General features: G+C 49.3%; 1 protein-coding gene and 1 pseudogene across 1 annotated transcript in view; both read left to right on the top strand.

Moving 5' to 3' along the window:
• Nup188 (nucleoporin 188) overlaps positions 1 to 23,681 on the top strand; it is a 56,054-nt gene extending 32,373 nt beyond the window's left edge. The window contains exons 16-44 of the mRNA XM_051166194.1: positions 2,297 to 2,449; positions 2,656 to 2,782; positions 2,960 to 3,047; positions 3,130 to 3,206; positions 3,937 to 4,051; positions 5,268 to 5,388; positions 5,509 to 5,575; positions 7,293 to 7,421; positions 8,064 to 8,203; positions 10,281 to 10,387; positions 11,856 to 12,062; positions 12,151 to 12,320; positions 13,506 to 13,575; positions 13,887 to 13,954; positions 14,483 to 14,678; positions 16,624 to 16,701; positions 16,950 to 17,035; positions 17,243 to 17,388; positions 17,627 to 17,808; positions 19,969 to 20,169; positions 20,312 to 20,404; positions 21,074 to 21,232; positions 21,627 to 21,764; positions 22,238 to 22,312; positions 22,395 to 22,631; positions 22,759 to 22,890; positions 23,116 to 23,189; positions 23,289 to 23,418; positions 23,504 to 23,681. Of these exons, the coding sequence (XP_051022151.1) occupies positions 2,297 to 2,449; positions 2,656 to 2,782; positions 2,960 to 3,047; positions 3,130 to 3,206; positions 3,937 to 4,051; positions 5,268 to 5,388; positions 5,509 to 5,575; positions 7,293 to 7,421; positions 8,064 to 8,203; positions 10,281 to 10,387; positions 11,856 to 12,062; positions 12,151 to 12,320; positions 13,506 to 13,575; positions 13,887 to 13,954; positions 14,483 to 14,678; positions 16,624 to 16,701; positions 16,950 to 17,035; positions 17,243 to 17,388; positions 17,627 to 17,808; positions 19,969 to 20,169; positions 20,312 to 20,404; positions 21,074 to 21,232; positions 21,627 to 21,764; positions 22,238 to 22,312; positions 22,395 to 22,631; positions 22,759 to 22,890; positions 23,116 to 23,189; positions 23,289 to 23,418; positions 23,504 to 23,680 (3,743 nt within the window). The 3' untranslated portion in view covers position 23,681. The remainder of the gene's footprint in view (positions 1 to 2,296; positions 2,450 to 2,655; positions 2,783 to 2,959; positions 3,048 to 3,129; positions 3,207 to 3,936; positions 4,052 to 5,267; positions 5,389 to 5,508; positions 5,576 to 7,292; positions 7,422 to 8,063; positions 8,204 to 10,280; positions 10,388 to 11,855; positions 12,063 to 12,150; positions 12,321 to 13,505; positions 13,576 to 13,886; positions 13,955 to 14,482; positions 14,679 to 16,623; positions 16,702 to 16,949; positions 17,036 to 17,242; positions 17,389 to 17,626; positions 17,809 to 19,968; positions 20,170 to 20,311; positions 20,405 to 21,073; positions 21,233 to 21,626; positions 21,765 to 22,237; positions 22,313 to 22,394; positions 22,632 to 22,758; positions 22,891 to 23,115; positions 23,190 to 23,288; positions 23,419 to 23,503) is intronic.
• LOC127207590 (40S ribosomal protein S23-like) lies at positions 6,376 to 6,872 on the top strand (annotated as a pseudogene).
• Positions 23,682 to 24,479: the final 798 nt, after the last annotated feature.

Genomic DNA, 24,479 nt, shown 5'->3' with positions numbered 1-24,479 from the left:
ATCAAGAAAATGCCCCTGCAGGCCACTGTGGTGGGGTGTTTTCTCAATTGAGATTCTTTCTTCCCAGATGACTGTAGCTTGTGCCAAGTTGACAAGATAGTAGCTAGCACAGCACACTAACCTAACAGTCTTGTCTTTGTAAAGCACAGCGCAAATGTGAGTGGTCAGAATGCACTTTCCGTTAACCCAACATGCTCACTTGTTAGTTTCCAAAACCCTGGTGAGGGGAAAGGAACGGACATGGGAGCAGCTCATAATTATATAATCCCAGGTATGTCTGTGCACGCGTATGTATGCATGTGTGTCTGTGTGTGCGCGCACACAGAGAGAGAGAGAGAGAGAGAGATTGATTCTGTGTGTCTGTGTGTGCGTGCTCCTTGGGCTAGCTTTGTCATTTATCCTAACTTGACCACTTTTTATCCCCTTAAAGACTGTAGGTTTTGTTTGCCTTTTAAAACATTTCCCCAAGAAATTCTAAGCAATAGGAGATACAATCCAGCTTCTGTGTTACACAGATCTTTAGGAATATGCAAACCAAAGCATCTCAGCCAGTCTCGAGTAGTTTGGTAATACAGAATATCAGCACATAGAAAACAAGACAAAACAGGAAAAAAAACAAAAACAAAAACAAAAAAAAACCTGTCTGTTTAACACACAATTAATATTAAGCTAAAAGAAAAGCTGTTTTGACTGCCTTTTAAAAAAAATATTTATTTACTTATTATGTATACAGTGCTCTGCCTGCACACTTGCACACCAGATGAGGGCATTAGATCACGTTATAGATGGTTGTGAGCCACCATGTGGGTGCTGGGAATTGAACTCAGGACCTCTGGAAGAGCAGTCAGTGCTCTTAACCTCTGAGCCATCTCTCCAGCCCTTGCCTGCTCTTATATGTACACGTTGATACTTATGAAACATCCCTGTATCATGTTTGATTTTAGTATTTCAAGTTAGATTTAAAATATTTTGGGGGGCCTGCTTGTTTGTTTGTTGAGACAAGGGCTGTCTGCATAGCCTCGATTATCCTGGAACTTACTGTGTAGATCAGGGTGGCTTCAAACTCAGAGATCCTATAGCTGGAAATTAAAGGCGTGTGTCACAGAGCCCTACTCAGCGGTAAACATGTACGTATGCTGCACTATGAAAGGATGCGCTCAGTACCATAGGAGAGGGTGATTAACTAGTCTCTGGGTGGCTTGTCTTGGTTGTATGCCCTCTGCTGCTACTTTTAATGAACAGCGCTGTCTCAGGCAGCATCTTTGTCCTCACCTATGGTTCTTCATCAGGGTTTTACCAGTACAAATTATACTTCACTGGATACCAGTGTTTCATTTTCAGTAAACACACTTCTCAGCATGAGATGGTTAAGTGAAAAGGTGAATATAAAATGAAAGGTTTGGAATGGATTGCATAAAGTGGAATATTATTTCATCTTGAAAGAGAAAAAGTTTGTCATAGAGGAAGGTCATCGGCAGCACATGTACTAGCATGTAGTCTGATTTTGACTACAACATGGGTAAACCCTGAAGGCCAGTAGGTCAGGGGCCAAGGTCATAGCCAGTGTGACTTTACTGCTTCTGCTGTGGTGGGCACTTCCTAGGAAGACGAGAAATTTGAGGTTAAGTGCATTTTACCACAGTTTAAATGTTAAAGCCAGGCTTGGTGAAGCATAATTGTAGACCGGGCTACTTGAAAGATTTGAGGCTGAAGGGTGACTTGAGCCTGTGAGGTCACTTCCAGCCCAAGCCGAACTGTGAGATTTTGTCTCTCCCCCCTGCCCCCAAGTTATTATTTAGTGTGTGTGCATACATACAAGCCTGTTGGTGGAGGTCAGAGAACAACTGTTGAAATTGGTTCTCTCTTAACACCGTGTGGGCCCCAGGTGTCGAACTTGGGTCATTACGCTTGGCAGCAAGTGCCTTTATGGGGCAGTTTTTTAAATTTTGGATGTGGTGGCACTCACCTTTCTTTAATCTCACCACTCGAGAGGCAGAGGCAGGTACATCTTTGTGAGTTGGAGGCCAACCTGGTCTACCTGGTGACACCTTGTCTCAAAAAAAGAGAGAAAAATTTGGGAGCAAGATCTAGTTTCCAGGGTGGTCTTAAACTCTCTGCAGTCCCCTGCTTCAGCCTCTGAAGCCTTGCCTTAACTGTGCTGCCGCCACCCCCATCTTTATGATTCTTCGATGTGAAGTTGTAAGGTGTTGTCTGCTGAGGCGTCCCTGTCTGGATGTGTTGGGTAGTGCTGTCCTCTCACATTTGTACTAGGATCACAGCAATTTCTCTTCCACAGGGGGTCAGACCAACCTTCGCATTCCTCAGGGCACTGTGGGCCAAGTCATGCTGGACGATAGGGCTTACCTTGTGCGCTGGGAATACTCCTACAGCAGCTGGACTCTCTTCACCTGCGAGATTGAAATGCTACTTCATGTTGTCTCCACGGCAGGTAAGGTTAGCTCTTTGGAGAGCAAGCGATGGAGAGGGTGGGTGCGCTTGCAGGGTTTGAAGGATGGAGTTGAAGGTGTGCTGGAAGAATTTGAAGGTAAAACTCAAAACCCTGGGGTCTGTGGGATTTGCTTATCTTGTTTATCCTAAAGAACACTCAGTGAAAGAGTGGAGTGCTGTGAGGTCATAGGCCATCTTTCCCCACAGATGTTATCCAGCATTGCCAGCGGGTCAAACCCATCATTGATTTGGTCCACAAGGTCATTAGCACAGACTTGTCCATAGCAGACTGTCTGCTGCCCATCACATCCCGCATCTACATGCTGCTGCAGCGGTGAGTCCATGTGCTTAGCAGAGCTTGCAGCGTGATGCTGTGCTTTTCAGGAGCCTGGCCTGGGCTCTGTAGGAGGCCTTTAGAACGGCCCCCAGCCGAGGGCTTTCCTGTTCCTTGGAGAGAACTGAAAACTGCTTGTTACGTATTTCACTAGTGCAGTGCTTTGTTCTCTAACAGGTTGACCACAGTGATCTCTCCTCCAGTAAATGTCATCGCTTCTTGTGTCAATTGCTTAACTGTCTTGGCTGCTCGGAATCCAGCAAAGGTGAGATGGCAGCTAAGGAGTATTACACTTGGTATAGACAGTGGGAGCATGTGGATACCTGCTTTCTTCTTTTCCTTCTCAGGTCTGGACTGATCTTCGTCACACTGGTTTTTTGCCGTTTGTGGCCCACCCCGTCTCCAACATGACTCAGATGATTAGGTGAGCCAGGTCCTCGGTGGGGAGCCCTTGTTCCCGCTGTGAGTCATTCCTGGTCAGGTCTAGCCTGGCTTTATGTATTTCAAGGAAGCTTCTGTCTTCATGGACTTGAGGGTAGGCGAGGATAAGGTAAAGAAGATGGGGCACAGAACTGCTTTTCTCGAGGCACACGGATGCTTCACATGGTTTTGTTTTGTTGTGGAGACAGGGCTTCACTGTGCAGCCCTGGGTGGCCTAGATCTTGTTGTGTGGACCAGGCTGGCCTTCACAGAAATCTGCCTGCCTCTGCCTTCTGAGTGCTGGACAGTTCATGCAGCTGCATCTACATTAGCAATGTGGGCGTGTACTTTCCAGCTGAGAGAATCCAGGGGTGTTTGGATCCAGGGTCAGTGTGCATTTCCTCCAGGGTGAGGGTACATGAGCTCGGCCACTTACTGAAGCTCGGCAGGCTCCACCTTACTACCCGAGCATGCTCACCTTACTCCCTGCTTACATGACATGTGCTGATGGCTCATATGATTTTTCACTCTAAACCTCTCGGAGTTGTGCATTAATAAAGTATAATCTTTAAATTGTCCCTGGCTATAAAATTGCCTACATTGGACTATGTCCCTTTGAAGAGCGTTTGTATTTTATGCTGGAGCTAGCTAGACAGTAAGGAGACTGCTGTACAATCAGTTTCTTCAAACCTTGAATGTTGCTCATCATTTTATCCCTCTGCTTCTGTCCCTAGTGCGGAAGGAATGAATGCTGGCGGGTATGGCAGCCTTCTGATGAATAGTGAGCAGCCCCAGGGCGAGTATGGGGTCACAGTTGCCTTTCTGCGCTTGGTCACCACTCTTGTCAAGGTACCACCTGATCAGATGATTCTGGAACAGCTCCTCTGTTCCCTCTCTGTGTGCAGGGCAGCTGTTCCGAAGTTATGGGACATCAGCTTCTGTGTGTTGAGAGTCTGTGCCAGTGTGTCCCTTGGTGCTTGCCTGACTGGCTGTGTTAAGTAGTCAGAAGGCTGTGGTGAATGTTGAGAATGTGTGGCTCCTGAAAGCGTGTTAAGCTATTCTGACTATTATCCATGCGTTATCTTGTCCTAGCGTGTGCCTGTTTCTACCCTCCATAGGTCTGGTTTCATGGTCTGGGCCTTTGATACTTCTTACTCAGTTTTCTCATTTCTTTCCTAAGTAGATTGTGACCATGAGCATCATGGATCAGGGCTCTGAAAAACTAGTGTATAGTTATGAACAAGAACTTGGGAATTGGAACTTAATTCTTGAGTTTGTTTGACCTTAGACAGTTCAGAGTTTCTGAGCGCAGCTGTGGACTAGGCTAATGCGCAATCACTGCCTGATGGAGTTTAGAGGCTCACACATGGGGAGCGCTCAGCAGATTGCTGTGCTGAGACTGTAACCCTGACTTCACAGGAGCCCAGTGCAAAAAGAACAAGTTCAAGGTCTGCTTGGGCTTAGAGTGGGACCAAGCTCAGGCCTGAAAGGGTAGTCCAATGGTAGTACTTTTTTATATGGATGAGGACAGACTGGTGTTTAATCCAGGTATTACTGTACACACAAAAACCACTCAGCACCTTGCCCATGGCTTTTCTGTAGGAATAAGTGAAGGCTTAGAAAGAAATTATTGTATAGAGTCCGTGTGAACAGTCTCCAGCTTTAAGATACAGAAACTGGAATTAATGCTCACTGCTAGAAGAGGGGACTTGGGGCCTCAGTGCCCACAATGGGTAAACGCAGGGTGTGGTGATAGCTGTTGGTGGTGAATGACTTTGTTTGCTGGTGACAGTCTTGCATGTTTGGTGATTAGGGTCCCTCTCTCCTGTCAGATGAACTTTCTTTCTGCTCCTCCATGTCAGTGCCTTTGGTGATGTTGTCACCTTGCCTTTTTGGTTGTTTTCTCTGTTCATAATGTGAAGTAGTAATTTCTGATGTCTCCTTGTGTTGTTGTCAAGATGTTCCTGGTTCTCCTTTGGACCTGTGTGTACTTTTGATGTTAAATCTTCCATCATATAGAATGCCACCAACATGGCCAAGGCCCTCACAGAATGCTTTTCCGTAGGGACAGCTTGGTAGTACCCAGAGCCAAGGCCTAGTGCCTTGTGTGATGTTTGTGTTGAAGGAGATGCTTCCCAGCTACCACAAATGGCGCTACACCTCTCACGGCGTGCGGGAGCTGATCGGTAAGGACAGCATGGACTGAACACTGCAGGATTTATGGCTCCCTGAAGGTGTTTCCCTTCCTTCTTTCAGAAGGGTCGTCAACACACGCTGCATCATTGTATGTCTTTTCTGGAGTCTAGGTTGCCTAATTCTGGAGCTGATCCATGCAATACTGAACCTGTGCCAAGAGACAGACGTGCACAGCAGGTAATGGGGGATTGTGGTGCTCAACCAGAGGAAATGCTGTATGCTGGTGTTTCAAGTCCCCGTGTGTCTTCCCAGCATCTCACCTTAGTGAGTGTTAGCTAGAATTTCTACTGTTGTGATAAAACTCCAGCTTGGGAAAGAAAGGGTCCACATTACAGTCCGTCACTGAAGAAAGTCAGGGCAGGAACCTGGAGGCAGGAGCTGCTGCTGTAGAGGCTGTGAAGAACACTGCTTACTAGCTTGCTCAGTTTTCTTTCTCATGTACCCTGTACCTGCCCAGGGGTGGTCCCACCCACAGTGGGCTACGGCATCTGACATTAATCACCAATTAAGAAAATACCCTATGGGCCGTTCTGGTGGGGGCATTTTCTCTTTCTTTCTTTCTTTTTTCTTTTTTCTTTTTCTTTTTCTTTTCTTTTTTTTTTTTTTTTTTAACTTTATTTGTATGTGAGTGCTTTATCTGCCAAAGCGAGCATCAGATCACATGATGGTTGGTTGTGAGCCACCATGTGGTTGCTGGGAATTGAACTCAGGACCTCTGAAAGAGCAGGAGGTGCTCTTAATCACTGAGCCATTGCTCTAGGCCCTGGGGGCATTTTCTCAATTGAACTTCCTTCTTCACACATGACTAGCTTTTGCAAATTGACAAGAATTAACTAACAAACCCAAAGCTCATTCATCTCCACTTGGGATTTACTGTCCGCCAGCTCAGTTGTCATTCCTCCCTCGGAACAGGAAAGGACAGATGACATTGCGTGGATGTGCACATGTAATCACTTGCTATGATCATTATAAAAGTGATGCCTACCTCTTTCTCTTGGGCCCATGACGCTGGCAAGATAGGCAAGTGTCATAGTCTCTGTACTGCCAGGAAGCTCCGGTCACTGACATGACCAGAAGTGTCATGATAAACAATACAAGAAAGCCCACTTGGGCACAGCCTTGAAGGCCAATCCTTTTGGAGGTCCCTCTCGTGCAAAGGGAATTTTGTTGGAAAAGGGATTGAAGCCAAGCAGCTAAATTGTGCTCTCTGGAAGTGTGTGAGGGTGCAGCTCATCAAGGATGGCAAGACTACAGCATCCGTGCCCAGTGATGGCGGCTTGAACTTCATCGACGAAAACGATGAAGTCTGGTTGCTGGGTTTGGTGGAAAAGGTCATGTTGTAGGTGATGCTCCTAGAGTCCAATTTAAGGTTGTTAAAGCAGCCAGTGTGTCTCTTTTGGCCCTGTACAGAGGTAAGAAGGAAAGACCAAGATGATAAATTTTGACAATGCAAACACAGTAATAAACTTTCGTATTCTGGGGGGGGGGGGGGGGGGGGGGAGTGATGCCTGTCCATTAGAAAGTCTCATGTGAGGCCATGTGCCACCTCAGAGGGCCTGTTAGTAAGTCAGTGCAGATTCCAGGCTCCTCTACTCCGTGTATTCCCTGAGCTTAACACGATTCTGTGCCCTCCCTTGCTTTCATAGTTCCATGTGTTACACAAATGGGTCCATCCCAAAGTATTTCCCTAAGTACATCCATTAATCGATGGGCTTTCGGTTACTTTTCATGGTCGTCTTTAGGACCAAGTCTGAGAAAGGCGTCCAGAATACCGTCCTTTCACAGACACCTAGCCCTCCTCACGTGTGTCCAGTTGGTGAGCACATGGGCAGTGCTGCTTCCCTCTGCTCAGAGCTCTGAAGCCCCTAGTAACTAAGAACCCTCTGTGTCCCAGCCACACGCCCAGCCTGCCGTCCCTCTGCATCTGCAGCCTGGCTTATACAGAAGCTGGACAGACGGTCATCAGTATCATGGGAATTGGTGTGGACACCATAGACATGGTGATGGCTGCTCAGCCCCGCAGGTAGGGCCTCCTCTGTGCCTGCACCACTGGTATTTAGGGTACCCTGCATTTTCTAAGACTCCTATCTTAGCTTAACTTGTATGTAGTTGCTTTGTTTGTTTTCTCCATATTTCTAAAATAAAAATGCAATGACATCATTTTCCTCATAGCCTTTCCTCCCTCCAGCTCCTTCCGTGCCCTTGCCTTGCACTCCCTCAAACTGATGGTGTGTTTTTCTCTGTTACTGTCACACTCACACACATACTGAGAGAGGCGGGGGCGGGGGGAGAGGGGGAGAGACTGACTGTGTGCATAAATACATAAACACAACTTGCTTGGTACATTTAGTGTTTCTTATATGTACATGATTTCAGGGCTGACCAGTTTGTATTAGAAAATCAATTAGGGGACTAATCTCTAGGAAAGACCATTTCTCATGCTCTCAAGATTCCTTACTTAGCTGTAGTTCTTTGTTTAAGCATGAAGCCACATGAAATTTCCCCTTTCTTCCTTGGCATGTTTTGTTAGACATCTTCTCTTCCCTGGCTGAACTTGGCTAGTGAGCTCCTCAAGTTCCTATTGGAATCTGATTTATGAGAGAGCCCACGGTGTGAGTGAAAGCATGTTACCTGAATTAACAGTGATTTCCATTTGGCATCCTAGTGATGGACCAGAAGGTCAGGGCCAGGGCCAGCTGCTGATCAAGACAGTGAAGCTGGCATTCTCTGTGACCAACAATGTTATTCGGCTGAAGCCTCCTTCTAATGTGGTGTCCCCACTGGAACAGGCTCTCACACAACATGGTATGTATTTCTCTTCCTCAGCTGCACTTCTGCCCGTAAAGACATACTGAATGTCCTGTGTCTGGACATCATGTCCTGAGACTTGGAAACAAGGGACGGCAGCATACTTTATTCTGGCACGTGTGTGTGTGTGTGTGTGTGTGTGTGTTTGTGTTTGAGACAGGATTTCTCTGTGTAGCCCTGGCTCTCCTGGACTCTTATTGTAGCCCAGGCTAGCTTCAAACTCACAGAGATCCACCTGCCTTGCTTCTGCCTCCCAGAGTGCTGGGATTGCAGGTGTGCCACTGTACCCGGAGTGTTCTGGCCTCTTGGTGGTGACATAGTAATGCTTAAGGATAGAGGCTGGGCTCAGATTTCCTTTGTTCAAATATAGGTTTCGGTCAGCTGTGTGAAAACCTCAGACATATTTAGGCTCTGTCTCAGATTTCTGATCCACAGTGACAGTGATAAGCTCAGCTAGGGCTGCCTAGTGAGTAGAGTGCTAGACCACCGAGATGACTACAGTGTGAGACTGTATCTTAAAAAAAACAAAACAAAGTTCTTGCCAGGTGTGGTAGCGCACTCCTTTAATCCCAGCACTCGGGAGGCAGAGGCGGGAGGATCGCTGTGAGTTCGAGGACAGCCTGGTCTACAAAGCCACTGAGTCTAGGACAGCCAGGGCAATTACATAGAGAAACTCTGTCTTGAGGGGAAAAAAACAAAAACAAAAACAAACCCCACCAAATTTCTTAACTGTAGGTGGGGATAATAGCACTATCCCTGACAAGATGTCATGAAACCGAATAAATAAGTGACAGCTGCGTGGACAGCACACAGAGGAGAGAGACAGGGAGTGTAGCTCATGCCTGTGATCTAGGCACTCCAGAGGCCGAGGGCCCAGGGCCAGCTGCTGCCATCCTCAGTCTGCTCTGTACAGCAAGACAAACAGAAAAACCCTAAAAAATAAACATAAAAATAACCTTCAAGGGGCTGGAGAGATGGCTCAGCTATTAAGAGCACCATCTGCTCTTCCAAAGGTCCTGAGTTCAATTCCCAGCAACCACTTGGTGGCTCACAACCATCTATAATGAGATCTGGTGCCCTCTTCTGGCCTGCTAGCACACATGTGGCCAGAATACTGTATAAACAATAAATAAATCTTAAAAAAAAAAAACATGGGTTCATATCACCATGTGACTTTAAGTTGGTTTAATCTATGAGTCAGTATCATCTTCGGTAATGTTTTATATCATTTATACCTTTTAATTTTTTTTTTTTTTTTTTTTTTTTTTTTTTTTTTTTTTTTTTTTTTTTTTTTTTTTTTTTTTTTGCTGTGCTGGGCATTGAACCCAGGGCCTTATGCATGTTAGCAGTTGCAAGTTGTTATTTTATTTTGAGACTTAGGCTGGCCTTAAACTGATTACGGAGCCAAGGATGTCCTTGAACTCTTTTGTTTTGATGTATTTATTATGTTTGTGTGCATGATGTCTGGGTGTAAGCTTTGTTTCCGCTACGTGGGTCCTGGGAGTTGAATTATGGTCATCAGGGTGAGCAGCAAGTACCTTAACCCTCTGAGCCTCCTAACTGACCTGTCAGTCCTTCAGGTCTTGGTCCTGCTTTCTTCACCTCCCAAGTGCTGAGATTGCAAACATGTGCTGCCTTGTCCGGCCAGAGGGGCGGGGGCGGGTGTGCGCACACGTGTGCATGCATATACACACGTACATGTGGAGGTCAGACTGCGGACCATGGTTCTCTCTCTACCATGTGGATTTGGGGGACTGAGTCAGGTCTGGCAAGGTCTTTACCCACCAAGCCATTTCACTGGCCTTACTCCTTAAGGTTTGAGGCTTAAGATTTTTTTCTTTCAAATTTCAGTACAGTGGGTTTTGTAATCTATTTGTTAAAGAGTATTCCTTTTTAAATGTATCTTTGCCATTAACTCATTGTATTGAACTGTTTATCCCAAAATCTTGGCTATCTCTGCTTCTTTGAACAAAACTGAACTGGCTGTCCGGACTTACTCTGGCCCAGTGGACAGTGTTTTGGGAGAACTCTAGGTACATACCCGGTATCAGGCTGTCTGTTTTCTTTGCTTCAGGTGCCCATGGGAACAACCTCATTGCTGTCCTAGCCAAGTACATCTACCACAGACACGACCCAGCTTTGCCACGTCTGGCTATCCAGCTGCTAAAACGTTTGGCCACGGTAAGATCCATGTAGCCAGCTGGAGTTGTGGGACATTGGCTTTCCCTGCTCTCTCCAGCTCTCTACCACTTTTTTTTTTAATTGCCTTGTGCTTGATATGGAACTCAAGACGGTAGGTATGTATGCTAGGCAAGCACTCTACCGCTGAGTTTTGTGCTCCTGTATGTGTTTGTGTGTGGATATATGTGCATTCAGTGCAGTGGGACTAGGAATGTTAGGTCCCTAAACTGGAGCTACAGGCATGTGTGAGCAGCCTGATGTGGGTGCTGAGAGTCAAACTCTGTTCCTTTGGAAGAGCAGTGCCTGCTGTCATCACTGGGTCACCTCTCCACCCCAGTTTATCTTTTTAGATTATTTTATGTGTGTGAATGTTTTGTCTGCATGTGTTGATATGTGTATGTTCACCACCTGTATGCCTGGTGCCCAAAGAGTTGAGGAGAGGGGTTTGGATCCCAGTAACAGATGGCTATAAGCTATCATGTGAGTGTAGAGAAACAAACCTGGCTTCTCTTCAAGAAAAGGTCTGTTTGGTTGGTTGGTTTTGGCTTTCGGGAGAGAGTCTCACATCCAAGCTGGTCTGAAACTCAAAGGTCTGCCTACCTCTCCCTCCTGAGTTCTAGGATTAAAGGTATGTGCCACCATGCTCGTCTAAGAGCAAGTGTTCTTAACCACTGAGCTGTCTCTCTAGCCTTTGCACTTTGTTTTGTTTATTTTTTATCAGTATACAGTGTTTTGCCTGACCACCAGAAGAGGGCACCAGATTTCATTATAGATGGTTATGAGCCACTGTGTGGTTGCTGGGAATTGAACTCAGGACCTCTGGAAGAGCAGTCAGTGCTCTTATCCTCTGAGCCATCTCTCCAGCCCGCACTTTATATTCTTAATATCAAATTTTATATCCTTACTATGATGTCATCATCAATTCTCTTTTGTCACTCTAATAGACAGGTAACTTCATTTTTTTTTTTTTTTTACTTAATTCAGCCATGAGAAATATATAACATCCATGTGTGTGCATGCATACGTGCATGAATATGCACATGGTTGCACATGTATGTTGAAGCCAGTGCTCAACATTGGGTGTCTTGCTCAATCACTGCCCAACTTATTTTTTGTGACAGTCTCACTTGGAGCCTGTTTGTTGGCTACCCTGGTTCATCAGCAAACCCAGGGCTCCTGCTTCTGCCTCCCCAGTGCTAGGGTCATAGGCTCCTCTGCCCCAGCTTGTAGTGGTTGCTGAGGGTCTGGCTCTCATGCTTGTGCAGCAAGCACTTAGCTGACCGACCTGGCTCTCCAGCCCTTACTGGCTTCTTTTTATTGTTTCTTCTGTAAATTCTTTTACCCCAGAAATTTATGTCTCTATTGTTCTCCTATTTTCCATTTCCTGGAATCCTCAGTGCCCTTCTGCAGAACGGCACTGGAAATTTTCTGGACCTAGAACCTTAAACCTGTGTGTCCTGCTTTCCAGGTGGCCCCGATGTCAGTGTATGCTTGCCTGGGCAGTGATGCTGCTGCCATTCGAGATGCCTTCCTGACCCGCCTTCAGAGCAAGATTGAGGACATGCGCATCAAGGTCATGATTCTGGAGTTCCTTACAGTTGCTGTAGAGACACAGCCTGGCCTCATCGAGCTGTTTTTGAATCTGGAGGTGAAGGATGGCAGCAACGGCTCCAAGGTCAGCTGGTGCTTTGGGTGAAGCTGGATGGATGACGGCTTCTTGGAAGCAGTTACAGAATTTGAGTGCCCTCCTGTCCTGCGTGTAGGAGTTCAGCCTTGGTGTGTGGAGCTGTCTCCATGTGGTGCTGGAGCTCATTGATTCCCAGCAGCAGGATCGATACTGGTGCCCACCCCTGTTGCATCGTGCAGCCATCGCCTTCCTTCATGCCCTGTGGCAAGACCGTAGGGACAGCGCTATGCTTGTCCTCAGAACCAAGTATGTCCCCTCTGGGTGGTAGCTGGCCCGTGAGCTTGACTGTTCCTATCTATAAAATGGACATAGGTTTGTTGTGAGGTCACCAGATAATGCATAGAATACTAGTACACAGTTCAGTACTGGGAACCCTCACACGTCCTTGGTTTGTTGAGACAGTTTCTCTGTGACAACCCTGGCTGTCCTGGACTTGCTTTGTAGACCAGGCTGGTCTTGAACTCATGAAGATCCGCCTGCCTCTGCCTCCCTGAGAGCTGGGATTACAGGTGTGCCCCACTGCGCCTGCCTTCTTCTTTTTTTTAATTTTATTTATTATTTGCTTTTTGGGGACAAGGTCTCAATGTGTAGCTTTGGCTGACCTGGAGCTTGCTATGTAGACCTTGGCCTCAAACTCAGTGATCCTGTAGCCCTCTGCTTCCCAAGTGCAGAGATTAAAGGCATAGCTAGTTTTTTGGTTGTTTGTTTGGTTGGTTGGTTTTGCTTTGCTTTTTAAAAAATTTTTTATTTTATGTTCATTTGTGTTTTGCCTGCGTATATGTCTGTGTGAGGGCTTCAGATCCCCTAGAACTGGAGTTCCAGAAAGATGTGAGGTGCCATGTGAATACTGGGAATTGAACCCGGGTCCTCTGGAATAACCTCTGAGCCATCTCTCTAGCTCCCTTGTTTTGATTTTTTTAAACAATTGAAAAGAAAAGGTTTTGTTGCTGTTGTTGTTTTTTGTTTTTGTTTTTGTTTTCCCCCTGTGGCTTGCAATCACATGTCACAGAGCTCTGTGTGGCCAAAGGACAACTTCTACTGTGTAAGTCCCAGGGATTGAACTCAGATCAGCAGTCTTGGTGATTGGTGCCTTAGTCATCTCACCAGCCTCAGTTGTACTTTTTTTGGGGGAGAGGGGGTGTTTGAGACAGTTTCTGTGTAAGCCTTGGCTGTCCTGGAACTTGCTCTGCAGACCAAGCTGGCCTCTTCCTCTGCCTTCCGAGTGCTGGATTAAAGGTGTGAGCCACTACTGGTTCCCAGGTGCACTTAAGTGAAAGGTGCAGTTTTACTTGTGGGCTTTTTATGTTTGTATAGGAATAGGTGATTTATGAGAAGCATTTTGGGTTTGGGACATTAAAGTATGAAAAAAATGCCAGGAAGGGGGACTGTGGGAAAGAAAATGTGGCATTTCAACAAGTGTTTTCGTTCTAGACCCAAGTTTTGGGAGAATTTAACCAGTCCACTGTTTGGAACTCTTTCTCCTCCCTCGGAGACATCTGAGGTGAGCTATGTGGAAGGCAGGAGAGTGACTGGGAGGAGAGGAGGGTCTGAGAGGCAGGGGAAAGGGCCCTGCCTTCAGTTACACACAGAGTGCTTTACAAGGAGCTCCTTGTGCAGAAGCTGCCTGCTTCCTGTCCTCTGAGGGGCAGGGTGCCAGGCCTTCCACACCGTGGACCTGGTGCCCTGCCCATTGCGGTGCCAGTTTACATCCCGTAAAGCGTGTTTACTTGTTTATGTCTTTGCTCTCAGCGGGAGTCAGGGGTGGAGGTGGTGTTTCTCCATGTAATCGGTGTGGTTTGCTCCCTTCCGCAGCCCAGCATCCTGGAAACCTGTGCCCTGATCATGAAGATGATATGTTTGGAGATATACTATGTAGTTAAGTGAGTCCTTTCGCCTTCCAGGTAGTTTTGTTGTTGTTCTTCTGTTCGTGTGGTGCTGCGGGTCAGACTCCAGGCCTTGGCATGCTGAGCAAGTGCCCTACCAAGGAGCCATGCCTCCAGCACTCTCCCATCCAGCTGTCATCAAAGCTGAGGGGAGCGAGATGGTCGAGGCCTATCATTGAATGCATGGTTGCTAAGCAGGGCGGGCAGTAAATGGAGGGACTAGTGAACTGTCGCTGGCCGTGCGCTGATGGCTGTTACTGTTCTCAGAGAGTTGTTGTTAAGCAGATTGTGCTTGGCTGCGATTTGATGGCGGAGGAGGCTGTTCTGAAAGGGCCTCAGCCTCGCTGCTACTGTGGAGCTGACTCTAGAGCTGGCTGCCGTGTGCTCTTGCTGTGGAGCTGACTCTAGAGCTGGCCGCCGTGTGCTCTTGCTGTGGAGCTGACTCTAGAGCTGGCTGCCGTGTGCTCGTCTCACTCCCACCCGCCTGGAGTCCTGACTGCAGTTCTTGTTTTTCTGACACCATAGGGGTTCATTGGACCAGTCATTAAAAGATACACTCAAGAAGTTTTCCAGTGAGAAACGCTTTGCATACTGGTCAGGGTACGTCAAGTCTTTGGCAGTTTACATGGCCGAAACAGAGGGCAGCAGCTGCACGTCCCTGCTGGAGTGTCAGATGCTGGTCTCAGCCTGGAGGGTGCTGCTCATCATTGCCACCAGCCACGTAAGCACATGTGGCTCCTTGGGAGGAAGGAAACCGAGCTCGTCCCTGAGAACTAAAATGCAGCAAATCGTATGCCAAGAGAGGAGGATGGGCAGGTGCTTGGGGACAGGATTCTGAGACGCATGTCCTCCACATCCATGAGGCGTCCTGAAAGCTTCTGGCTGCTGGGCCTGCATATGTGTGGGGTGGCGTTGCCTCTGGTGCTGTGCCTCCTACAGCCCCAGACATCTTAGAGAACTAGCTGTTTGTTTTCATTGGTTCTAGGAAAGAACGGAGGCCACTGTCTCTTCAGTGTATAGTGAGTTTTTAAATTTTTCCTTACTATTAGTGTATGTACATGTGTGAGGAGATCAGAAGACAAATTTGTGGGGGTCAGTCCCACCGTTATGTGAGCCCTGGGAGTTTAACTCGGGTCATCAGGCTTGTGCCACAAGTGCCTTTACCCACTAAGCATTTCCCCAGTTAGGGTTTTATTTTGTTTGTTTTTGCTTGTTTTGTGACAGGGTTTCTCTGTGTAGCCTTGGCTGTCCTGGACTCACTTTGTAGACCACACTGGCCTCGAACTCACAGCAAACCACCTGCCTCTGCCTCCGAGTGCTGGAATTAAAGGGATGCACCACTACGCCCAGCTCCCAGTTAGAATTTAAAGAGAGAAAGTTGGTGTTTGGGAAGAGTTTGCACCATTCTTGGCATTTTTCAGTTTGACACTATTTTACTATGTCATAGCGCATGGTGCTGAAGTGTTCTTCCTTGGAGCATCTGGACCGTATTTTTACTTATTTATAGCTGACCTTGGCAGATGCCTTTTTATTCCAAAAACCTCACCCATCTCTGACTACTTCTTCAGCACAGACTGCCTGTGTGCCCTGAGTTTTGAGCCTAGAAGGAATAGGTCTGTATGTTACTGTTAAGTGATAGCTATAGATGCCCTGAGGCTCCAGGCCTATTGCAAGGCTTGGCTATATGATAGTGTAGTGTCCATGCCACTGCCTTTTAGAATCCAACCAGAGCCCGCATAGTGGCTACGCCTTTAATCCCAGCACTTGGTATGCAGAGGCAGGTGGGTCTCTTTTTAAGTTCAATGCCAGCCTTGTCTATGGAATGAGTTCCAGGATAGCCAGAGCTACGTAGTGAGACTCAGGGGTCTCCCAACAGTAGGAGCGGGAGCTGTCTCTGACTCTTGTCTGTGCTTGGGACCCTTTTCCTGCTACTGGGTTGCCTTGTCCAGCCTTGATATGAGAGGTTGTTCCTAGTCATACGGCAACTCATTACGCCGTGTTCCATTGATATCCTTGGCAGACCTACTCTTTTCTGGGGGCGGGAAATAGAGGAGGAATGGATCTGGAGGAGAGGAGTGGAGAGAGGGGGCAGCACAGTTGGGGGTGTAACACATGAGAGAAGGTTGAAGAGAAAGACCTTAAGGGAGCTGAGTTAAAAGTCACAGATAAAAACTGTACCCTGAGATTGTAATGGTTCAGAAGGAGTTGTGGTGGTTAGCACATGAGGTCCGAGTAGGCATGGAGGCCTCTTTGAGGCCATGCTCAGATACCTAAGTATGTGAAGAAATCAGGTGGAGAGCCTGTCTGCCGAGCAAGAGTTCTAGGCAGATGAAATTGCAGATGCCAAGTCCAGAAGTAGTCAGGAATGATGGGAAAGGCAAGTGTGGTTGGCTCACGCTATGGGAAGCTCAGGCATGGGGAGCAGGTGTCAGGGACAGCGTGCTGAGACCAGTTTCAGAAACCTGAAGAGAGGGCTGCGCTAGAGTGAAGGCCATGCGAGCACAGGACGGATGGAGTTCTGAGGAGGAGACTTGATTCTGAGCAGATCTAGGGGGGAACCAGAAACTGCAGGGCTTGAAACTTCATTTTAGCCGGGAACATGCTGACTTTCCCAATTGGCGACGGCCTCATAAAGCCCTTCTTAACCCTTCCCCGCCCTCTTGCAGGCAGACATCATGCACTTGACTGACATAGCAGTGCGGCGCCAGCTTTTCCTTGATGTGCTTGATGGGACCAAAGCATTAGTAAGTATGTCTGGGGGGAGCTTTCCTTCCCCTAAGGTCACACAGGAACCTCACAGTCTGACGGTTGCGCAGAGGTCAATTGGGTCAGTACCCAGGAGGTAAAGAGGTGCCCCAGCCCCTTGCACCTGATTGCACCCATGAGAGGTCAGTGCTTGGTGAGGAGGGCACAAAGCCAGACACTCTGTACCTTTGAGCTATGTCTGCCTAAAAGCTGCAGGTGCCTGACTGCTCTGCTGCTCCTCCCTCAGCTCCTTGTTACAACATCAGTGAACTGCCTCCGACTCGGCTCCATGATGTGTACTCTGCTGCTAATCCTCCTTCGGCAGTGGAAGAGGTGAGCGCTGTGCCTGCCACCCTTCCTGAGTGACCCCTCCTTTCTTGGAGGGACGTGGGGTCTAGCATACTTCCTCTGAAATGCAGCAACTCGGTGGTAGCAGTGTCGGCGGGCGGTGGTCGAGCCTGCAGTGAGGCGGCCTGCCTGTGGCTTGGGAGGTGCCCTGGGGACAGAGTGACCCGTGCTGCTCCTGCCCTGTTCTTGCAGAGAGCTGGGTGCTGTGGATGAAATCCTCGGGCCCTTGACAGAGGTCCTGGAGGGGGTGCTCCAGGCAGACCAGCAGCTCATGGAAAAGACCAAGGCCAAGGTGTTCTCTGCATTCATCACGGTATTACAGATGAAGGAGATGCGAGGTGAGCAGGCAGCCTAGGCACCAGCTCCTAATATGGAGCCACATGTGCTTTCTTTGAGTCTTGGGATCTTTACTCCAGGAAAATGTTTTCTTTCCTGCTGTCCCTTCCCCTCCCAGTAGAATGACACATCGCTCTTGGTACTTAACTGCCTTTCCAGCCCCTGCCTTGAAAGAGAGCCTTGCTGAGCAGTGAGAATGGCCTGCCTTTGTGACAGTGCCCCTTCTCATCTGTTCTGCAGTAAGTGACATTCCACAGTACTCCCAGCTGGTCCTCAGTGTCTGTGAGACCCTCCAAGAAGAGGTGATTGCACTCTTTGATCAGACCCGCCACAGCCTGGCATCAGGCGGTGCTGCAGAGGACAAGGACAGCATGGAGACAGATGACTGCCCTCGGCCCCGGCACAAGGACCAGCGTGATGGGGTGAGGGAGTGTTAGCAGGCAGTGTTGCCTGCAGACAGGCTATATGCACAGCTGTCACCGCCCTGGAGGAGCCCAGGGCCCTGTGCTCTCAGGGCTTTGAGGGAAGCACGTGGAGCCGCCCTGGGCTCCCATTTCAGCATGACAGGTCAGACAGGCAGCGTGGGCCAGAAGATTGGACCATGAGAAGTGTGTGACCAGCCTCAGGTTAGCATCTTCTGGTGGTCTGGTCACTGGCCAATCTCAGCAGGGTGAGTAAGGGCAGGGTGGCCTGGAGGGAGCTGCTTTACAGGGCAGGGACAGAGGGGGAATGGCAGTCCAGGCTCCAGAAAAGACGACAGCACGAGGGAGAGCAGCCTTTCCTTTCTTTCCCTTTTCCCCCTTTGGAGGGGGCAGGGATTCGAGACAGGGTCTCTCTGTGTGGCCTTGGCTGTTCTGGACTCACTTTGTAGACCAGGCTGGCCTCAAACTCACTGTGGTCCTCTGTCTCCTGAGTGCTGGGATTACAGGAATGCACCACCACCACCACCACCCCCAGCTAGAATTGGGTTTTTGTGTTTGGGGGAGGGTTGTTTGTTTTGTTGTTATTTTGAGACAGGGTTTCTCTGTGTAGCCTTGCCTGTCCTGGACTCACTTTGTAGACCAAACTGGACTCAAACTCACAGTAATCCACCTGCCTCTGCCTCCTGAGTGCTGGGATTAAAGGCGTGCGCCACCACGCCCAGCTTTAGAACAATATTTTCGAAACTGTAGATCATGACCTGTTATTACCAGTTCTTCTTCCTCTTCCTCCTCCTCCTCCTTCTTTTGAGGTAGACTCCTACTGTGTGTAGCCCAGGCTATCCTCTAACTCTTTCTGCCTTAGCCTCCTGAGTGCTGGCATTTCAGGTATGTACCACTACTGCCAAAAAAAATTGGGGGCATGTTTTCTGTGATACTATTAGTGAAAACAATAACTGTGTTTATTCTAGGGCACAGTCTTAAGTGTCTTGATATAAGTCGTAGTTAGAATGAGGGTGTAGTGTCTTCCTCTGTCAGTCTCCATTTGCTCCTTTGAAGCAGGGTCTCCTCCTGAACCTGGGGCTCGTGTTTTCTCAGGGAGGAGGTAAGCTAGGAAGCCCTACTGATCCTACTGTTTATGCATGCCTCAGAGCTGCAGATAGAGCCATGTGTGGGACTCCTGGCCTGTTATGTGTTATGTGGGTGCTAGCACCCAAACTCCAGTCCTCAGTGCACCTTGATGCTGAGCCATCTCGCTAGCCCCATTTTTTTTTTTCATTTTTTTCTTTTTTTAGCTTGATTTTAAGTATATGAGTGCTCTGTCTGCAGATATGTATGAACACTACATACGTACATGCCTGGTGCCCCTGGAGGCCAAAAGAGGGCAGCGGGTCCTCTGGAACTGAAGTTAGAGATAGTTTTGAACCACCATGTGATGCTGGGAACCACAACTGGGTTCTCTGCAAGAACAAGTGTTCATAGATGCTCAGCCATGTCTCTACCCCACCCCTTTTAGAAGTGAGATATACTCACCCGGATCTGGTGACATGCCTGTAATCCCAGCATTCTGGGAGGCAGAGGCAGGAGGATTGCTGTGAGTTTAAGGCCAGCCTGGTCTACAAAGCAAGTTCAGGACAGCCAGGGCTAAACAGACCAAAAAAGAAAAGTTGGGTGGGTAGAGAGGTAGAGGTGATTCTGAGAGCGTTTGGGGTAACTATGATCAAAATAATAGGAAATTCTCAAATAATAAGTGTGTAAAAGGTGGTGATGGCATACACCTTTAAATATATCACTCTGGAGGCAGAGGCAGGTGGGTCTCTTTGAGTTTGAGGCCAGCCTGGTCTATAGAGTGAGCCCAGGACAGCCCTACACAGGGAAATCTTGGGTGTAAACACTGATGTTTAGACAGAACCCAAAGTTGGAGATGAAGGCGAGTGTGTGGTCAGCCAGAGGTTAGGTTACTCAGACTTTGGCTGGCAGGGTGGGGTGGACTTGCCGTTTCTGAAGAGACGGGAGATGAGCAGGGCAAGATGCAGTGGTGGCAAAGTCACATTCCTGAGAGGAGCATTGAGCAACAAGGCCCAGAGCCAGCATTCTTCCTCTTCCTGCCATCAGCCGCTTTTTTCCCCACTGTTCTCTGTCTTTGCCCTTGGCTACCAGCAGGTATGTGTCCTGGGACTTCATCTGGCTAAGGAGCTTTGTGAGGTAGATGAGGATGGGGACTCATGGCTACAAGTGACCCGAAGGCTCCCCATTCTGCCCACGCTCCTCACCACCATGGAGGTGAGCCTCCGCATGAAGCAGAACCTGCATTTTACTGAGGCTGCGCTGCACCTGCTCCTCACCCTGGCTCGCACCCAGCAGGTAGGAGGCTGCTTAGAGTGGAAGAGACCCCTGCTTGTGGTGAATGGTTCCCATGCTCCCGGAAGCCAGCGTTTGACCCAGCTCTCCTCCTGTCCTTGCCAAGTCTTTTCAGGCTCCATCTAATTACAGGTTTTTCCTCTAGGGAGCCACAGCAGTGGCTGGAGCTGGCATCACCCAGAGCATCTGTTTGCCCCTCTTGAGTGTGTACCAACTTAGCAGCAATGGCACAGGACAGGTGAGTGACCTGGATCTTGCCTCTTAGAGCGCTCAGGTGCCAGGTGCCCCACCTTGCTGCTGTTCCCTCCTCTTATCCCAGTTCTCTGGTAACACAAAGCTTCCTGCCCGTGGCACATGGCTAATGAGAGGAGTGCAGCTGCCAGAAGCACCTGAGTGTGTGCTTAGCATGAACCTGGTGCCAGTCTGATTCCTAGCACCAAACAATGTAAGTGCAACCAGGGCCGGACCATTAGCCTGCACAGTTGTCATCACTTCAGAGGTAGTTCGTACTTGCAGTCCATCATGTCCCTCTCACCCTAAAAGCCCTTAGGGACCTCAGTTACCTCTGGCTGGCCAGCAGGTATGTCTGGAATCATCTTCACAGCACCTCTTGTCAGAACCCTTATGGCTGTTAAATCTTCCTCATCTAGCCCAACCTCCCTAAATCTAGAGGGAGCATGTTGAGAGCCAGAATAGGGCAGGGCTATGATCAGGCTGACCAACCCAGGTTCGGAACCTTCTGCTCTTGCTGAATCAGTGGCCTTGCCCCTCATAGCTCTGCTCATGCTGGTGGTAACTGTCTACTTGAAGAGATTTTTTCTTTCCAGCAACTGGGCCGCAAAGAGGCTCTGCTGCTCTGATGGGTTCCTGTGGCACCAGTCCTGAGCCTGTCTGCCATTTGTCATAGACACCCAGCACTTCTCGAAAGTCCCTGGATGCCCCGTCCTGGCCAGGGGTCTACCGCCTGTCCATGTCCTTGATGGAGCGGCTGCTCAAGACTCTACGCTACAATTTCCTGACTGAGGCCCTAGACTTTGTAGGTGTTCATCAGGAGCGGGCCTTGCAGGTGAGGAGCTGCCTGACTCACAGAAGGACACTCAAAACCACTCGGCAGGTGCCTGGAGGACTTGGGCTATCAGTGCCCTCATTTAGAAATCTTGAGTTGAAGCTGGGTGTGGTGGCACACACCTTTAATCCCAGTACTCGGGAGGCAGAGGCAGACAGATTGCTGTGAGTTGGAGGCCAGCCTGGTCTACAGAGCTAGTCCAGGACAGCCAAGGCTGTTGCACAGAGAAACCCTGTCTCAAAAGTCCAAAAAGAAAAAAAGCTGAGTTGAGTCACCTGACCAAGGGGAAGCCTTCATTGTAATGCCCAGCCACCTCAGCAACCGGTCCAGGACCTGGTCTCTGTAGGCAGCTGGATGTGTGCCAGGCCCTGAGCGTTCTCTGCTGTCCTCGTAGTGTCTCAATGCAGTGAGGACAGTACAGAGTCTAGCCTGCCTGGAGGAGGCTGACCACACTGTGGGCTTCATCCTACAACTCTCGCACTTCAGGAAGGAGTGGCACTTCCATCTGCCTCAGCTCATGCGTGATGTTCAGGTGGGCCTCCAGCACTGCCTCTTGCGGGGTATGGGGGGTGAGGGGCAGGAGTCAGTGGACGATGCCAGTGAACTGCAGGCTGCTTGTGAATCTGGGCTTCTTGCCGGGGCGCAGGTCTGACTCAGGCTGCTTCCTTAGGCTAGCTCTTCCCTCTGCAGTGGAGAGAGGCTGGATGGGTGGAGAACCTGGGCTCTGTGAGGCTAAACTCAGTGCCCGCAGGCTTTGGAGGCAGCAGGCTGTCCCCATGGCTACTGTCTCTATGACCTTGGCCAGGTCACAGCATCTCTGTTCTGTGTGGAAAATAGTAATCCCCATCTTGTTGATGTCTGAAGACTGTGTAATATGCCAGAAATGCAGTGGAAACATTCTAGGCCCGAGCCCAGTCAGTGAGAGGGGAGGCATGCTGGTACCCTGAGGGAGAGACCTGTTCATGGGGTTGCCTCCAGGAGCTTTTCCTGTCCTTTGTGTCCCAGGTGAACCTGGGTTACTTGTGCCAGGCCTGTACCTCCCTGCTACACAGCCGCAAGATGTTGCAGCACTACCTACAGGTAACCAAGGCTTAGCCCATCACTGCTGGCAAGGCCACCTTGGTCTCCTGTGACTTACCCTTCATGTTTGGACTCTCCTCAGAACAAAAATGGGGATGGCCTTCCTTCAGCTGTCACTCCCCGAGTTCAGCGGCCATCCACTGTCACAGTTCTTACTACCCCATCTGGCTGCTCCTCCAAGCAGCCTATCTCTGACACTGAGGCCTCAGAACAGCGGGCCTTACACACAGTCCAGTACGGCCTTCTCAAGATTCTCAGCAGGACCCTGGCAGCCCTGCGCCACTTCACTCCGGATGTCTGCCAGATCCTGCTGGACCAGGTACTAGCTGCCACCCATAACAACATCAGGTTCCCAGGCGCCGGCCTTGGCCTGCGCTCTGCAGTACACTGCGTTGTGCTCTGGAGAGCTCCCAGCAACTTCCAGAGTGCTGTTTTGTGTCTTTCAGTCCCTGGATCTTGCTGAATACAACTTCCTGTTTGCCCTAAGTTTCACCACTCCTACGTTTGACTCTGAAGTGGCCCCCTCCTTTGGAACCCTCTTGGCCACAGTGAACGTGGCCCTCAACATGCTTGGAGAGGTAGGCCGTCATCGTACTTTTCACTTGGTCTGCCACTACTGAATAATATGGGAGACACCCAGCCCCCGAAGCTAGGCCTCTTCCTACACTTCGCATGAACACTTCCCATGAGCACTCTGTGAGGTACCGGCGAAACGGGTATGCAAGACCTCCAAGTAGAAGCTCTCTAACTGTCCACTATTACTGTAAGTTTGATTTTTTGATTGCTTGCTTCTGTTCCTCTAGCTGGACAAGAAAAAGGAATCCCTCACCCAGGCTGTGGGACTCAGCACACAAGCAGAAGGGACCCGGACGTTAAAGTAAGACCTGAATCTGGAGGGCCACTGTTGTCCAGGCTGTGGCTCACCTGTTTTGTCAGGTGCCTCTGCAGCACTGCCCACAACTGCCTGCCTCTCCAGGTCCCTCCTCATGTTCACCATGGAGAACTGCTTCTACCTGCTCATCTCCCAAGCGGTACGCTACCTCAGGGACCCGGCAGTGCACCCGCGGGACAAGCAGCGGATGAAGCAGGAGCTGAGCTCAGAGCTGGTATGCACGTTGGGTGCTGCCTGGTGTGTCTGGGGTAGGGACCGTGGTTCGGGACCTCATCACGCTGCTGCTTTTCTTCTTGCAGAGCACGTTGCTTTCCAGCCTCTCACGATACTTCAGAAGGGGAACCCCCAGCTCCCCTGCTGCTGGAGTCCTGCCCTCACCACAGGGCAAGGCCACCTCACTCTCCAAAGTCAGCCCAGAGTCCCAGGAGCCTCTGATCCAGCTCGTGCAAGCCTTTGTCCGGCACGTGCAGAGATAGGGCTGTGGCGTGCTATCTACTTGTTGCTCCTACCAACCTGCATTGCTGCCACCAGAGCAGACAGCTCCCTTTGTCCTCTTCCTGCCCACCCGCTGACATTATTTTTGTAATAGCTCAAGAGGTCAACAGCATGGGCAGGAGCCAACGGCCTGGGTGCTCACACTGCACAATACCCCAAGGAGGCCCCTTTCCAAACTCGAGCATTCCTATGGCATGTCACCAGCCAGGGAGGCCCTGGGTGCTGGCAGCACAGGAGAGACCTGTGTGTAGTGACGATTTTCCACGATCTATTCTTGCAGTTTTTTGTTTTGTTTTGTTTTTTGGTAATACTGTGGTCTATTTATACAAATATTAAAGTGCTGTTTATAGACCTGGGTCATACTGCAGTTCTCAGAGGGGGTGGGGATGGGGCGGCCTGGAGATGGCTGGATTCCTGTTGATGGCTGTCCATGTACTCCTGCGTAGACTGTCAGGACAGGCAAGCAAGGAACCTCATGTACCAGGTACAACTTTAGAGCTCTTCCCACTATGAAGCCCCAGCCTGCCACTTGCAAAATGTAATGCCTTGAAGATGTAGATGATCTTTTCTTTCAAGACAGGGTTTCTCTGTGTAGCCTTGACTATCCTGGACTCACACTGTAGACCAGGCTGGCCTCGAACTCACAGTGATCCGCCTGCCTCTGCCTCCCAAGTGCTGGGATTAAAGGCGTGCGCCCTCACCACCCCAGGCTGAGCCAGCTGACAGCTGTTGGCTAATGAAGCTCCCCACCCCATCCCACCCCTACACACAGGCAAACCT

The sequence above is a fragment of the Acomys russatus genome, chromosome 24 (assembly GCF_903995435.1).
Source record: "Acomys russatus chromosome 24, mAcoRus1.1, whole genome shotgun sequence".
Lineage (NCBI taxonomy): Eukaryota > Metazoa > Chordata > Mammalia > Rodentia > Muridae > Acomys > Acomys russatus.
This window is presented reverse-complemented; position numbering and strand designations above follow the sequence as displayed.